Source organism: Lycorma delicatula, chromosome 6 (assembly GCF_047948215.1).
Source record: "Lycorma delicatula isolate Av1 chromosome 6, ASM4794821v1, whole genome shotgun sequence".
Classification (NCBI taxonomy): domain Eukaryota; kingdom Metazoa; phylum Arthropoda; class Insecta; order Hemiptera; family Fulgoridae; genus Lycorma; species Lycorma delicatula.
Window position 1 is genome coordinate 148,420,595 of NC_134460.1, and position 17,431 is coordinate 148,438,025.

Here is a 17,431-nt window from a genome sequence, read left to right on the forward strand (position 1 = left end):
ACCCATATTCTTTATCAAAATTCATAAATATTGGTTAATCTAATAAACTTAAAGATAACATGGAAAATGATAATTTACGAAAAAAATTAATTCCTCCTCAGAATGAAATTGTTCAAATACATGACCTACTAATTAATACAAGGGAAGATATACTTCCCAAATTACCTGTTATTATAAGACATATTTCCCAAATGAAATTGTCCAAATATATGACCTACTAATATAAGGGGAAACATATATTAGTAGACATACTAATAAAGGGAATCATCTAATTAGTACAATAATGCAAATTTGAATGTTCCAGAAATGAAGAAAAAGAAAAAAGTGTTTTTTTGCTCAGCTTCCTAGACCAATTGTTACTGAAATTAAATTGCAACAATAACCAGAAATCAACAAGCCAGATTTCTTTCAAATTGCATTCAATCTGGAGATATCAAGAAAAAAAGCAGGCCAACATTAATATATATATATATATATGTATATGTACATACATAAATCTTTTGAAATTTTTCAATGATAAAATAAGTTTTTTGGATTAGAGGGGTCATGAAACATCAAGAACTGCAAAAATCCCAACATGATTAACACACTTTAACTTTTATGGAATACTACATAATAAAGTAACGGAGAAACTAACAAGTGGAGTAATTTCTTACTTAAATTAATCTACATATAAGTAAACAAATTATATTCCAGATAATTTTATCACAACACATTGTTAAGGAAGATAACTACGAATCAATTATATAAAAAAATAGACAAATAAAGTACTTTCTTCTCTCTATGGACTAATTAGAAAAAAATAAAACCATATTTTACAACACAATTCATGTAAGTAAATTACACAGCAAACAAAACAATTGTTTTTATGTAAATATTTATTCATTTTTCTTCTACATAAACTCTACCTTTTTGTATATCCACAACAATGTAATTAATTATGTTTTCAAGCTATTCAAACATTTTTATTATGTTGTTATAATACAATAAAATATAAATTCTAAAAACTTATCTGCACTTGGAATATACATTTTATCACCGATGTTAATAATTTAATAAATTATTAAATAATATTTAGATTATATAAATAATTATTACGCTGCAAAATTGATGAATTGTAACAGGTTTTAAAATAAACAGGACAAAAATTGCAATTGTAAAGAATCATCCTTAATCTGGCACAGAATTCAAAAATCAAAATTTATTAAAGAAATGGAAAAGTATTATTTTAAAATTTTAGTGAATTTTTTAAATTGCTTTTCTTTTTTAAATGGATATACTGTTAATAAGAAATACAACAGCCAGAGACTTGAACCTTGATGAACAAAGAAAAGGAATACTGAGAAATCAGATGATGGCGCTAAAATCTAGTATGTGTTAGTTTTACCTCACACTTTTCAATGGTTTTCTTCAATTTTCACATGATAGTACTTTAAATATCAAATTGTATCAGATTATAGCATTATACATCATTATGCTATAGCAATCCAATATTAAGAAATGATGGCAACTCAAAATAAAAAATATATGATGTGGACATCACATGACTTCCTATACGCCTAAATTACATATACACATTTTCTGCTACATTTCACTTAACTTATACTGATTAAAATTTATTTAATCAGTATACAGGAGTTCACTAAATTACGTTTAAGTAGTTAATACGTTGTTCAAGTAGATATGTTGTGTAAGTGAGAACATGTCGGATTCATAACCACGCACACATCGGTTCAAATCCGATTTCATATACATATATTTTTTCATTTTTTTTTTTAATTTAAGTATATTGATTTATTAACAATTATTAACCTCTGATTTTAAAAATTTTCCAATTAAAATGAAAAGTACATAAAATTTTATTTCACTTAATAACTTCTGATTTTTTTTTCATATTTTTTATTTTGTATTATTATTTTATTGATAAATTTTTTTAAAAATCAGAGGTTAATAATTGTTAATAAATCAATTTATTTAAAAAAAAAAAAAAAATGAAGTCTGATTCGAACTGATATGCCCTTGTAAGATTAAAGTATTTCATCAGTTAGAATTTTATTTGGCTGTAACTCTGTAACCAATGAAAATAAGTACCATTTATGATATATCACTGAAAAGCTCTCAATGAGGGCATATTACTGCAGTTACAAAGAAGTCCAAAATCCAATGTTTTGAATTTTGGGCTTTTTTGACCCAGTCAATTGCAATCAAAAGGGGGAGGTGCGCAACTAGATGTACAACAGTCCTGAATACAAAATTTCAACATTCTATGGCTAATCATTTTTGAGTTATGCGAGATACATACAGACATCACACCGAAACTAGTCAAAATGTATTTAGGGATGGTCAAAATGGATATTTCCGTTGAAATCTGAAAACCGAAATTTTTCGCAATTACAATACTTCCTTTACTTCATACAAGGAAGTAAAAATAACTTCAAATTAGACAATTCAAAAATATGGATGTGAGAAAAATTTTTAATTGAATTTAGAAAAAGTTTCCTGAGTTTTTGTCAAAGAAACTTTTATTAGAAAATTAAAAAAAAAAAACATCTATTTAACAGTACATTTAAATAATATAAAATTATTTTAAGATAGTAATCAAGTAATTCAATTTCAAAATAATAGAACGTTTTCTTCTACAAGACATTTGGAGCTAACGAATACTCCACTGCGAAAAGAACACACAGGCATGTTTTGTAGAAACATCTATTTTCAGTGGTCTTGTAAAAAAAAAAAAAATTGTTAAAATTTCCTAAGTATGTATCCAAATAATATAACATATTTGCTCAAATGTACATCGTTCCCCACCATTTTTGAATTTAATTTTCAGGAAAAAGTTGGTAGACTTTTTCCACAAATGCAATATTTTTTCCACAAAATGCAATTTTACCACCAATAAGAAATCTCAAAATTTATTATACAATGACATAATATTATATACAGTTTTTATTATATTAATATTTTATTATACTGTTTTATATTCTACATTATTGCTTAAATTTTATATTTAAACAGCATCATAATAAAAAACAAACGATAATAAACAAAAATAACACCTGCATTATTTGATATTAAAAAAAACAAAATGTTACTTTTCATAACATCTGAGGAAGGTACTGTATACCACCAAAACAGCTGCTGTGATTTTTTGAATAGTTTTGTGACAATTAAACAATATATTTTGTTTGTTATACAAAATTGGATTTTCATCAAAATTGTTTATAAGATTTTTATTAAAAAAATATTTTAAAGGAAATAATAATTATTGCAATTTCCATTTAAATCGTTTTTCTTTATTTTTCTGAAAAAGAAAAAAATAACATTAAAAAATTCACTACTTCACAAGAATTCACTCCCAACAAGTGAACACTTGAATTTATGATACCATCTGAAAACACTACTGTCATCTGAATCTATATTATTGTCTATCTATTATTATTATTATTGTTTATCTATTATTTGTCTATCTGTCTATATTATTGAATTGTCTGTCATTGTCTTTATGATAACACTACTGTCATCTGAAAATAAAATGTTTTCATTATTTGATTCTTCCTCACACAGAATATCATTTTCTATTCTACCTAATGTATTGCTGATGTAACATTTTTTAAATCCTTGTCAAATACTATCTGGCGTTACCTTATCAAGTTCCATGACTTAATAATCCACTCGCATGTTTATGGAAGGTTTTTTTATTCTTCCAGTAGGAGTTAGCTGATGACTATTGCTTCGCATCCAACAATTATGATTTTTTTAAGATTATCTTTAAAAGGCTTTTTCACAATTAAGACCAAAAACTGTAACTGTGAAGCCACAGTTACAGTTTATTTAGTATACAATTTAATTAGTATTATAACTAAATCAGTGTTTAGTTTTTTTATTTCTGATGCATCATTTTTTGTCAAATGATTCATGAATGCATCTAATATTAACATGAATTGCTGTCTTCTAAGACCTACGTTTCTGAATCAGACCATTTTAAGCAAATCTTTAATCAAATATTCATTCATCCAACTTTTTTCATTAATTAGGTACTTTTATTAATAATAATAAGTAATAATAGCTGAAGGTAGTTATTAATATAAATATAAACTGTAACCCATCACCAATATAGAAACGAAAATAAACTATAAAATAACTTAAAAGCCCAATTGAATCCAAATGTAAATCATTTAGGTTGACCTCCCCATTTTACAGGAGAAAATGTAGGAAAAACCTACATCTATATTTGGGCAAATTCAGTATTTAATATATGTTGTGTATATTAGTTTAATATACATTGTATATTTGATGAATAAGCAAAATTTCATATTTACCTGTAAACTTCATATTGCTAATTGCACTGAGATATTGTTTTTATATGTGGTACATCGAATTTCCATGTTGGATTAATATCTTTCTAAAGCATCTTATTTTTATGGTGCAATGTGCAGAATCTGATTTGTTTTTCTGTGCAACGCCATTATGTGTTTCCTATATAGTAAGTGAACGTGAAACCAGTCTGTCCAATACAGTATTTGGTGCAAAAACTGCAACTAAACTTGTAAACCCAAAAGCATTCCTTGTTTGCTTTCATTCTCCATTTCATATAGCTATTGTCTATAGGTGTGAGTGGGCAACCGTTAACCTGTGCCAGTTTTATTATATTGAATTCTTCAGTGTTGTAGTTAGCTGACAAAGGTATTTTGTGTTATATATCTATCATACATCGGATGTAACATGTACATGCTGCACAAACATTAAACTTCCTTACGACCAAAATTAAAAAAAAATCTTAATGTAACTTTATGAGGAGTATAATGTTTAAAAACACAAAATTTGGGAAAACCAATGAACTGAAGAAAGAAAAACCATAGACAGATTGAACAGATATATTTATCATTCGATTGCAAACTTAAGGGATTTTCTAACCGTTTTAAAATTGGAATTAACAATGCTCTACGCTACTGATATTCCATAGGATTTGAACTTTAATTTTTAAGTACATAAAGAAGCCAATAATTAGCCTTGAAAGGCCTTCGGAAGAAAAAAAAGCATTATCCTGAAAGTGAGTAAGAATTGAAAATGTGTTTAAAAAAAAATCATAAAATCAAGAATTTTTTTTTGAAGAAAGCTAAAAAAATAAGTAAAAGTTAAGATCATATTTATATTAACTTATTTATGAGGTCTGTTCAGAAAATAACCGAAAATATTTAATTATGCACCAACAGAGATACGAGGGACACTCAAAAAGTTATATCTACCTACCTTAGAAAGAGTGGTGGTGGAGAGGTAATGTCACTTTTATTTTTCAATATAGGTCCCTTGCACTTCCACACACTTGCTCTATTTAGCCTGTACAGAGATTATGCCAGAGTAAAAAAGGTTTTTATCTTGCTTCTCAAAATACCTTGAAACAGCTGCTTTCAATTCATCATCGCTGTGAAAGCGTCTGCCCTGAAGGTTTTTCTTGAGCTTTCTGAACAGGAAAAATTCACTGGAGGCCAGGTTTGGACTGTACGGAGGGTGAGGATGTTCTTGAAATCCACACTTCCTCAAAGTTTGCTTTGCAATGTGTGATGAATGGACTGGAGCAATGATAAGCAAAAGCAAGACACCTTTGGTTAGCTTCCCTCGCCATTTCTACTTTATTGCTATCCATAGCTTCTTACGATACTCTGCATAGACATTACTGTGATAGTCTGCTTGTGCTTCATGTATTCAATCAACAAAATTTCCTCACTATCCCAAAAAATTGTGACCATGATCTTCTTAGTTGATGGCTGGGTCTTGAATTTTTTGGGTGTTGGGGATCTTTTGTGTTTCCACTGCATGGACTCTTGTTTAATCTCAGAATCCCAGTAATGAACCCATGTTTCATCATCGACTGGTGATGAAACATGGGTTCATCACCCTGATGTGGGGGTCACCAACCTGCTGAAAAAATCCATAGGATTCCTTTCACAAGGATGCAAGTTCTCTGCACTCAACTGTGCACAACATTGCTTTTGATGTGGTGAGTTTTCGTGGGACCCATTGGGAACTACTTTTGTCATGTGTAAATGGTCATGAAGTATTGTTATAATGGTTCCTTCGGACACCCTACATTCAGTAACAAGTACTGCAACCCTAACACGCCTGTCTTCCATAACCAATCTATCCATTTTCTGGCAAATGTTGGGTGTGGTTGCTTCCACAGCTGCGGGAATCATGTATGACGAATTCCCTGCCCCACTTAAATTGTTTGGACCAGAATTTTACTTGCTATTGTGAAGGTGCATTTTCACCACAGTCATCATCCTACTATGGATGTCCTTAGGGCATTTTCCTTCTTTGGTAAGAAACTGTATGACTGATCGATGTTTCAATTTCTACAAATCCATTGACATAGCCGGGTTATTAACTTCTGAGGACTACTGCATCAGCACTTGTAAAAGGAATTCAATCACAATTAGGTCATAGCACACACATATTAAGAACTACATAAAGGTATCAAACACATCTCAATGCGTAACTCGCAACACCCCTGGATAGATAATGTTTTGAGTGCTCCTTGTATTTAGTGATGTGCGATTGGCAGCATTGTGTTCCATATAACCTCCTCTGTATCCACATGTACTTGAATAGTTGATATCTCGTTTAGTTTTCGTGTTATTGTTATTTGAGTGTAACATGTTTAAGTGTTAGTAGTGATTTTTGTAATATGCGATTTTCAGGAGCAATGTAAAATTTTGGATGAAACTGGGGAAAACTTTAAAGTTTCAATTTTTGAAACAAACTTATGGACATGATACTCTGGATCATACACAATTTTATGAATGGTTTTCACGATTTAAAAGTGGATGTCAGTCAATCGAAGATAACCCTCGACCAGGAAGGCCTTTGACTTCAACTGATGTCACCTGCTTCAGAAAATTAATGATCTGGGGCATGCAAGCCACAGAAAAGACTGGCATCTCAATTGCATAATGCCATAACATTTTGATTGAAAAATTGAACATGCAAATTGAGTTGCAGCAAAGTTTGTTCTTCATTTGATGACCAAGCAACAGAAAAAATACAGAGTGGACATTTGTCAGCAACTTCTTGAACACACCAATGATTATGAAACTTTCATGCAAAGGATTATAACAGGAGATGAAAGCTGGGTTTATGGCTATGACATTGAGGCAAAAGTTCAATCATCAAAAAATGTAAAATAGTACTTAAACATGCTGCAATAACAACAACACGAAAATTAAGTGAGATATCAATAATCTAAGAACATACGATTACAGAGAAAGTTATGTAAAACACAATGCTGCCAACTGCACGTCACTAAATATCTTCAGTTGGCGTGTAATTAAAAATGTTCAGCTATTTCTTGAACAGACCTCATAAATGGATACAATAGAATAGAACTACACTAAGAAAGTCAGATGCAATGGATTAAAATAAATAGGAAAGAAATAATTAGAAAAAGTAAATATAAAAAAATTAATAAATTACAATTACAAAAAAAAAGTTAAATCATTTTCAGAAATGCATTTAGGTAAATTTCCTACTGAAACTTATCTCAATTTATGGTAAAATCTGCAACTTTACAACAATTCCTTCCTTCATATTTGTTGACCCAAAATAAATCCAACATTTTATGGACAAGTATGTCATGTTCCTAATATGTATGATTTAGAAATCTTAAAACACGCATTTACCAATTTTCTTAAAAATGTTTTATTGCTCATTGTTTTATTATCAAGAGGAATCTGAGAAAAAGTTCAACTGTACATGGTTTGATAAAAAAATATGTGTTGTTTTTAAATTTCCCAGGCTGTATAAGTCCTATTGTCACAATTTTGTTGTGTTTATATACTTTTCTCTAATGCTTGTTTACATCAGTAGCAATATCAGATGCTTAGGTTATTGTTGGCTGTCAAAAAGGTTAAATGTATTTTAACCTTTTTTTTATTGTAGTCAGCAATAAAAAGTTTTAACTCGTGGAAAAAATATTTACATTAAATTTTGCTTTAAGAATGGAATAAAGTCCAGCACCACATTGGAAATGTTGAATGTTGCTTTTGGCAATTCTTCTATATGAATAAAACAAGTGTTTACAAGTGTACAAATGTTTCCCAGAGGGCTCTGAAGACAATGAGGATGATGAGTGACCTGGATGTCACAGCATACAGACATCGAAAAAGTGAAGAAAATGATTATGAAAAATCGCTGAATCACTATCACAGAGTCAATAAGGATTACTACCAGGAAGTTCTATATCGTTTGGATGAAGCAATTCGAAGAAAACTTCAAGGCAATTGCACCATGATAATGCACCTGTTCACACTTAACTGCTTTTTTGTGAATTTTTTACTAAATAGAACATCGTTATGATGCCTAAGCATCCCTATTCGCCAGACATGATCCCTTGGGATTTCTTCCTATTTCCCAAACTGAAAAGAACCATGAAAGACGACATTTTGCCAACATTGAACAAATAAAGACAGAATCACTGAAGGAGCTAAAACCATGCTGGAACTGCATTCCAGAGGTCCTTTAAAAAATGGAAAAAGCATTGGCACTAATGTATCATATCTGAAAACAAGTACTTTGAAGGTGACAAAATCAATATTGATGAATAAATAAAGATTTTTTAAAAAAACTAAAATTTTGCGTATTTTTTTATCGAACCTAGTACATAGTTTTAAAAAAAATAAAAAATTATTAAAATAAATTAATGCAATATTACATACCCAAGGTCCAGTATAGAGATCAGGTGTAATTCTTCTGGTATCCAGAAATGAACAAAGTTGTGGATCATGGTAAAGTAACAAAAGACGGAACAGATGGAAGGCATTTGCATTGCATGGAATATAACGATTACTAACTGCTTGAAATAACCTGCACGTATCTGATCTTGGTAACTTTAGTGCTATTAGTGGTAATAACAATTCAATCCAACCATTTCCTCTTTCATATTTCACTTCAGGTCCTAGTGATTTTCTATGATAAGTTACTATTGACTCTAAGTCGGATAGAACAGAAAGTTTATCTTCATCATCGTTGCCTAATTTTGCTAAAAAAAAATGAAAAATGAAATAAAACGGGTATAATGTAAAACAATTCTCTGTTAAGTCTTACTTAAAAATAAAAATCTCTAATAAAAAAATCATAAATTATCAATAAGCAATATTTATTTTAGATACAATAATTTAACCTTTTGTGAATTCTCTTGCACAGTTAAACACATCAACACAACATAAGGTTGATCTGACTGGTTTAATGATTTCAATAATTACAATATAATGCCACATCATTTCCTAAGTTTATTTTAAGCTGTGATATATTTATCATCGCTCAAAGCAATGAAACTTTATAGATGACAGGTTGCTGTGTACAGTAATAATGCGATAAATAAAAGAAATCTGCCAGAATAGTGTAACATTTTTTAAATTTGTAAAACAAACATGACATGAAAAGAGTTCTGGGTGTTACAAATTATCAGTAACATGTAGACAAATATGAAATGTTATTTTTAGGATCCAATTTTTGTAGTATCTCCAACAAGGGTAAAAATCTAGGGATTGAACAAAAATTGACTGAATTAATGCTGTTACAGGATTCTTAGACCTGGAACAGTAATCTGACAATAACAGAATTTGTTTATAAGATCACCACTTAAACAACATTGATGTGGTGTTAAAAATCTTACCAAAAGACAACAGTAAACTATAGAAACTTGAGGGATTGGCTGATATAGAATAATTGGGTCAATTAGCAGTTATCTGCATTACCACTGTCAGACAGCAGTATTGTTTGATCTGGTATTTTTGAATCTTGAAATTATAAAAGGAGCAGGCCTCATCAGTGCCATCTATGTTATATATAAAGGATAATTAAAAACACAATCAAGTTGTTGCTTAATTGGAGATCATGCGACAATTGTTTCATATAGAACTGAAATTGCAAACTCTAAAAAATCAATTATAATAAGCCACTGAATGTAAATGTGTATCTAACCAATAACTAATTTTAATTTAAAAATTAAAAAAAAATTAAATACCAGATTTACGTACATGGAAATATGATGAAGTCAAAGCAACAAATAAAAACAATTATAAAATTAACAAACTCTAATTAATCTAATTTGTTCAGAAAGAAATCATACAGAGAATAAAAAATCAAAAAATCATTATTAATCTTTAAATAAAATCAGATATACTTAAAAATTGATAAATTACCGACAAATTGTTGACAATCTTCACGCAAAATGTTCTGTTCAGGTAAATCAAATATTTCATTAAACATAATCTGATTGGCTGATCCATTCACATCAAGACAAGCCCTCCATACATTTGGTCTAAGTGCTTCTGGTACGCTTTGTCCTTGACAGATATTGTAAACAGTTTCAGAATCACATCTACCTGTTACTCCCAAAGCAGACTGCAAATCTGCAATCCTTCAAAGAAAAAATGTGCAAAGATTTTAATTACAAAATAATGGCATAATTTATTACAAATTTCATAGTAAATTCACATAATTAATGGGAGAGAATTGAAGACCCGTTACAAGGAATTAAAAAAAAAAAAGAACTATTTTAACTATTACAACATGACACCAAACTGTTTACTTCATTATAACCAGTGAAGTTAATTAAATGTTTGATAGCTAATAAGACAATAATTTAAAATGTACTCGACAACTGTCACAAGAAACAATAAATTGATATAATTATGGAACGACTTTATTAGGTTAAATCACATTCTAAGAAACTTATATGAAAAATATACGGAAGCTCTTATGAGTTATCAAAATAAGTTAATCCAAGTATTTATATGACAATTTGTGGTTATCCAAGTAGTTGCTTGAGATTTATTTAAAATTTGTCACTAAATTATTTTAACTGTTAATATTTTATCGTTTAAACTATACACGTTCATAGTGTGAAGTTCTTAAAAGTAAATTATAACGAAATAAAGAAAGAAAATAATATCCTTACCACGTACTATCATCCTCTACTGTGGCCATTTTCCATCTTTACACAAACAGCTGACGTGAAACAAATGACAGTTTGCAGCTGATTATTAGTTCCAGTGTTCAACGCCTGTGAGCAGCATGTTCTTATTGTAGTAATGGCGGGTCTCAACAATGTTGAAATTGATAAATCCTCGTGGTTGAAATGGCAGATTGCAGTTGCTGTCGGTGCTCCTGTAGCCATAGGAGTCGGTTACTGGTATTTAGCAAGAAAAAGCAAAAAATCCGATCCAGAAGTAAAAGCTAGTAAAGAAAGTTTAAATTTTAAAGATAGTAGTACTTCTACTCTGGCGTGTAATTCTACTAGCTCATCGCCTCTTACTGAAATTAATTCTGAGAAAAATGAAAAAGAATCTGTAGAAGTTCCCGCGAAAGAAGAGGTACATAATTTTTGTCTAAAAATTATAATTTTCAGCTAAATTAACTTATTAATGTAGAATATTTCTTGGGAGTTAGGTTAGATAAGATTGTATCATGGTTATTTTACTGTCTCGTGTTTGATGTGACTTACGAATTTCTGTATTTGATAAGTAAACATTTATGTTTTACTACAATAGCAGCAAACCTGAACTTAACATTTACGGTATATAGAAGTAATAGAGTATTATGGAATCTTAACTATGAAAAATAATTGAGTGTTTTTTTTTTTAATTTGTCTAATTTACTGAAACTAAGAAATATTATGGTTTATTTTTTTCAAAATTTGAACGTTTAATTTTAGTTTTAATTGCAGTGAAATTCTGTTTGATGCTTACAGTAATTTCCTTTTTGTAGTGCAAATTTTTTACATATTTAATCACAGTATTAATATAAGATTATCTATTATGTTTTTCCTTCAAAATTTGGTTTAATTTTTTAATTTTGAAAGTTACATAAGTATTTCCAGCCACATTAATGATCTATTCTCTATTTTTAAATGTAGACAACATTTTAATTGAAAATAAGAATATTTACTGTTACGTGCCAAACACTTAATGCATTTATGAATTTTTTTTCTTCACATATTTACTGAATATATGGACCCTACAACCATCTGAACACAAAACTAGCTCTTTTCATTTGGATACTGAATTTACAGTAAGCAGGATAATTTTAGCTCATATGGTCAAATCTATCCTAACAATTTCAGTAATGGTTTTACAGCTACTGTTAACACAGCAAAACTTATCACCTAGTTTCACAAAGAAACATACAATGATTTTGTAAATAGATCATCCAAAAGCAGACTTCTCTTATGGTGAAAAGTAACCTATAAAGTATTTTTAGAAACTACATTACACACTTAAATCTCTTTAGAAACTGTTACACACCTAAATCTCTTTAGAAACTGTTACACACCTAAATCTCATATTTAAGATTATCTACACACAACTAATTATTAACCAAAATGGTTCTAATGGAATATTATTGTGGAATATTAATTTTTTTGGATGTAACAAGACATTAACATTACAATACAGATTAGAATATCAAATCTGCTATCTTATTTTTAAGCTGTACAGGCCAAAATAGGTAAAGATTTACAAAATTATTTATCTATGCCATATTTAATCATTTAATATAATTATTCAATTATTACATTATAATTTAACATAAATTTCTGAGAAAAAAAAGTGCGGGGTGCATAACAGAAAAGACCCAAAAATAATTTCACAGAACCTGAGTTTTTAAGGAATTAAAAAATATTTAGTTACTTGTTTTCTTAATTAAGATTTAAGTAAGTTTTGGATGTTAGCTTAATCTTTTATTTTCATGTGTTGTGTTGCAGGTTGACCGAGCTTTTATTGAAAGAAACATTACCGTATGGTTCAAAACATTTATTTTTAACATAGATTTTGTTTAATTTTTGTTATAGACTCCTTTAGAAAGTGCTCTCGGATTAAAAAATTCTGGTAATACATTTTTTAAAAAGAAAAACTATGAAGATGCGATAAGATGTTATACTGAAGCCATTGAGATTTGTCCTGAAAATGAGAAATCAAATCTTGCTACTTTCTATCAGAACAGAGCTGCTGCGTATGAGCATATGGTATGTAATTAATTTTTTGGTAATTCTGAGCAATTACTTGATCAACTTCAATCTTTTTCATACTTTAATAATACCATATTAGATATACTTAGGATCAGGATAACACAAAATTAAGAGAAATATTGTTCATAAGCATATTTAAAATAATAATTATATTAAATAATATTGGTGCAAGTATAACAAGATAATAAATTAATAAAATCTATACAGAAAAAATATTTTTGGACTGTTGGTTGAGAAGTTCTCATTAATTCTATTTTTGCGTGATAAATGAAAATGCATAAAATCCATTTTTATTATATTATTTAAAAACAGCATAATAATTATTATTTATAAAATACTTCAAATAGTGGTTGGAGGATTTGTCAAAATACTTGAATAACTTGTTAAAAATTGTAATCTAAGTACATTCTACACATTGTTTTTTGTTTTGGTGGAAGTGGAAATTATCTTTTATGATTAAAACTCTTATATATTTATTTTTATTAAACGTAGTGCATTGAAAAATATAAACTTATGAATTTTTAATTTACTAAATATTTTGAGTGCCAAAAAATGGTGTGATTGCCCTTTTTAATGTGCTGAAAAATTGTTATAACTTTTTAAATTAGTCATAAATGATAGATGGTTTACTCAATATACCACTTAAATAGCAATCTGATTGTCAGATGATATCAGACAGTAGTGATCATAAATCATAAAATCAAATATCAATAATTTAACAGATTACTAAATATTTTACCTTTGGGAAAATAACTGCTCAAAATTATTCTCATTTAGTGGGAATAGTATCTTTGAGTTATGAGCAATATGTTTAGCTAAGAAATCTTACTCTGCAGTGATTTTATTTATATTTAAAGTTAGATAGTTAGAATCCAAACAATGAGTGATTTTGTGATTCTTAACATACATTTTCTAATCCTTTTAAATCGTCTTCGGGTATACATATAGTGGTATCATCATGAAAGAAGGTAACAATGAATGAGCTGAGATTTTGTGGAAGGTCATTTTAATTAAGAGGAATTAAGAGACTCTACTGCATTCTGCATCTTGGATTGAGGAATTAGATTTTAAAAGATTGTAGTTGAAGTGTGAAATTTAAATCCTCTGTTCACACTAAGTAAGTGCTTTACCTACCTAAAAGTTTTCTTTTAGTAAGAAGTATGGCTGTAATTCAGATGCTTTATTGCAGTAGTAATGTAGAAAAGGAAATCTTGTACTTATTTCATTACTTGCTAGAAAAACATAAGTATAGCCCAGTGCCTGAGTACATGTCAAAATGCAATTAATTGTTCAGTTTTATTCATTAAACTTATTATTTTTTGTTTTTTATGTAAGAGCAGGCAGCAACAGCTGTGATTAAGTAGCCTGGTGGAAATTGGTAGCATATGAAAGGATGCCATGCCTTGAAAACCAGGACCTCTGCACAAAATTAATTATATCTATTATTAATGTTTTAAGAAATCTAAATTTAAAAAGTAACAAATACTCATATACACTAAAAAAAGTATGGAAATTATTTAGGCAATTACAATTTTACATGTATGAATTTACATAGTTTACAGGTAACATTGTATACTGTAAAATTGATCCTTCATCATAAATTTTGACAATTTAAAAAAATTGTTTTATCTCAAGATATTAGGAAGATCATTGGAAAGATCATTTGCCAGAATATGGAGGTGATTTTTCAAAAGACAAGTAGTGTAAAAGGAGTGAATAAGTTAATAATTTTATTTTTTTATTTTTATGGTGATGTAGAAATTGTACTTTCCCTACCGAGTTAAAGCAGTTTAGTGTTTCTTAACTGACACATGTATATTAATTTATTGCCTTACAATAATATTTGTCCCTGAGTTTTTTATGGCTCTGATACTTGAAAAGTACCTGAAGTATAAAGTGTACCAGTTATTTTATCGGATAGTAATGTACACTATACAGTTGGTACATAACATAAACAGTTAGTACACTGTGAAGGTTTCACTTGTAGTATTGAGTATTACCTTGGGATGTCAACATCCAATTAACTAGTGATTCTGTCAAGTCACAAATGTTCAGGTTATAGCAGTTGTCAGTTATTGATTTGTCTTCTTGAAAAATAATGTCAGTGAAAAGAAAATTACACAAATTGTAATTAGATTTATTCTTTGAAAATAGGGAGCAAGATGAATGCTGGAGAATGTTAAAACATTTTTAAGAAAAATTTGCTGGCAATAGAATTTGCCAAAAAAACATTATCTTTAGGAAGGAACTGCAAGGCATTTATTTTTAATTTAAATATAAGTCTAATTTACTTGTAATTATTGAAATGTTATGGTGATTGGTAAATACAATATCAGCCTCCAACTCAATAACCTAATATTTATAATAGTTAAATAATACTGTATATTTAAATATCCACATTTTTAAATAATGGAAAAATCTCATTTTAACATTATGTTCTAAAATGATACTTTGTTTGAGAGTTAGGGCTAGTGAAAAATTTCTCTTGGATTTCAGCTACACTGGTAAAATGAGGTTGTACTGAAATTTTTAGCCCACTAATTAATGGGCAGAATTAGTTATTTCTTATGGATTTGATCTGAAAAATTTAATAAAACAGGTTTCAGAACAGTCTAAAGTAGTTTTTGAGAAATCTGGGGTGAAAACCAATAAATTATGGTAAAAAACCCATTTAACTTTGTTAAAACTTTTAAATAATAAAACTTGTAAGAATTTAATTCTGAACAAAATGGTGTAAATTAAGTTGAATAAAACAAAGAAAGATTAGAAAAATTTTAATTTTATTTAGTAACTGTGTACTGGACTAATGAGCAATAGAAATACCAGTTTAATAAATTTTCAAAAATGAGCCCACCATTTTCAACAGATCTCTAAGCATGCTTCCGTACTGCTTTTGTGCTCTTTTTAGTTCTTTAGGGCTATCCTTAAGGTGCTCAGCCATACATAATATTGACAATTCAGTACTCATGAGAATATATTTTTGTTTTGTATACAATATTTTTCATCCATTCCCAGATGCAAAAGTCTAGAGGTGTTAGATCAGTGATCTTGGTGACCAGGAATGTAGACTTCCACAATAGATCCATTTCTCAGGGAAATGATGGCAAAGAGAAGTGGGGAGGTGCCCCATCATGCTAGAAGAGTATACGTTTGGCCTCCGCTAGAGGAACATCTTCAAGCAGCTGCGGCAATTCTTGAAGAAAGTAGACCTCAGCAGTTAAGTGGCCATGTAATATAAATGGTCCAAACAGCTGATTGTGAAGAAAACTGCACCATACATTGATGCTAAATCAGTGTTGAAAGTTTGCCTTCCATTGTTTTATGAGGATTTACTTCTGCCCATGTGTGCTCATTATGTAAGTTTTTGATGCCATCTCAAGTGAAATTTGCCTAGTTTGTAAACAAAACATACTTGTTGATTTGTATTCAACCTGGCTGTTTATGATAAGGATAAACTTATTTTGTTTAAGTGTCCTCCAAATCGATTGCAAAACTCCAGTTCACTTAGAAAGACGTCTTGTACTGATGCCTGAACTGTGCTAAACTACAGTTCATCACTGTGTTGAACAGTTAGTTCCTAACTGATGTGAATGCCTAGGTAGTGGATATGTTTCCTGAACACTGCAAAAAGTCACTTTAATTGTTTTGGGATCTCAAATCCTGAAATAATCTTGAACTCTACTGTAGCATTACCATTTCACACACAAAATGGATACCATATCTGCATATTCCTATGTTGTAAATAGGTATGGCATTACTTCAATGGCAAACCAATCACTAATGTTTAATTCCGTTCAAAGTAAAATTCATAGAAAAACGTTGATATAGTATTGCGTATTGTTGATCAGCTGTTAATTTATTGCGGAAATAATTTTTCAAATAATTTATTGTATTTCTGTCGATACAAAAACATTGTAAAAATTTTTTATTTATTTAAATTTTTATTTTATCAATTTTTGTGTATATCCTGTTTTTTTTTTTAAATTTTTAATAGTAAATTCTGTTTTTTACAAACTTATCACATCACCAAAAAAGAATTTGGTTTTTGTTTTCATTAAATAAGTACTTTTTTAAAAATAAAATTCAAATTTTTCTAATACTTTTTTTTAAATGAAATTCAAATTTTTCTAACTTTCATTTTTATTCAACTTCTCTTAAACCATTTTGTTTAGAATTAAAATCTGTAATTTTGATTAAAAGTTTTATGTTTTTACTCATTTAACAAAGTTATTATACATCAAACATAAAAAATTGGGTTTTTAACCCTAATTTATTGGTTTTCACCCTAGATTTTTCAAAAACTTGTTTAGATATGGTTGCGAGATCTATTTTTAATCAATTGTTCAGGTCAAAAACCAAAAGAAATCACAAATTGTGCCCCTTAATTTAACGTCCTAAAAATTTCAG

At 29.0% G+C, this 17,431-nt stretch overlaps 2 protein-coding genes across 6 annotated transcripts in view; one reads left to right on the forward strand and one right to left on the reverse strand.

Annotated features, from left to right (window-relative positions):
• TBC1D23 (TBC1 domain family member 23) overlaps positions 1 to 11,052 on the reverse strand; it is a 56,561-nt gene extending 45,509 nt beyond the window's left edge. Inside the window, exons 1-3 of the mRNA XM_075368781.1 lie at positions 10,958 to 11,052; positions 10,200 to 10,417; positions 8,712 to 9,034 (exon numbers count right to left, since the gene is read on the reverse strand). Coding sequence (XP_075224896.1) covers positions 8,712 to 9,034; positions 10,200 to 10,417; positions 10,958 to 10,986 — 570 coding nt within the window. The 5' untranslated portion in view covers positions 10,987 to 11,052. The remainder of the gene's footprint in view (positions 1 to 8,711; positions 9,035 to 10,199; positions 10,418 to 10,957) is intronic.
• Positions 11,053 to 11,063: 11 nt separating this feature from the next.
• Tom70 (translocase of outer membrane 70) overlaps positions 11,064 to 17,431 on the forward strand; it is a 69,254-nt gene continuing 62,886 nt past the window's right edge. For all 5 annotated transcript variants that reach the window (XM_075368783.1, XM_075368786.1, XM_075368782.1 and 2 more), the window contains exons 1-2: positions 11,064 to 11,372; positions 12,848 to 13,021. In XM_075368783.1, the coding sequence (XP_075224898.1) occupies positions 11,091 to 11,372; positions 12,848 to 13,021 (456 nt within the window). In that variant the 5' untranslated portion in view covers positions 11,064 to 11,090. The remainder of the gene's footprint in view (positions 11,373 to 12,847; positions 13,022 to 17,431) is intronic.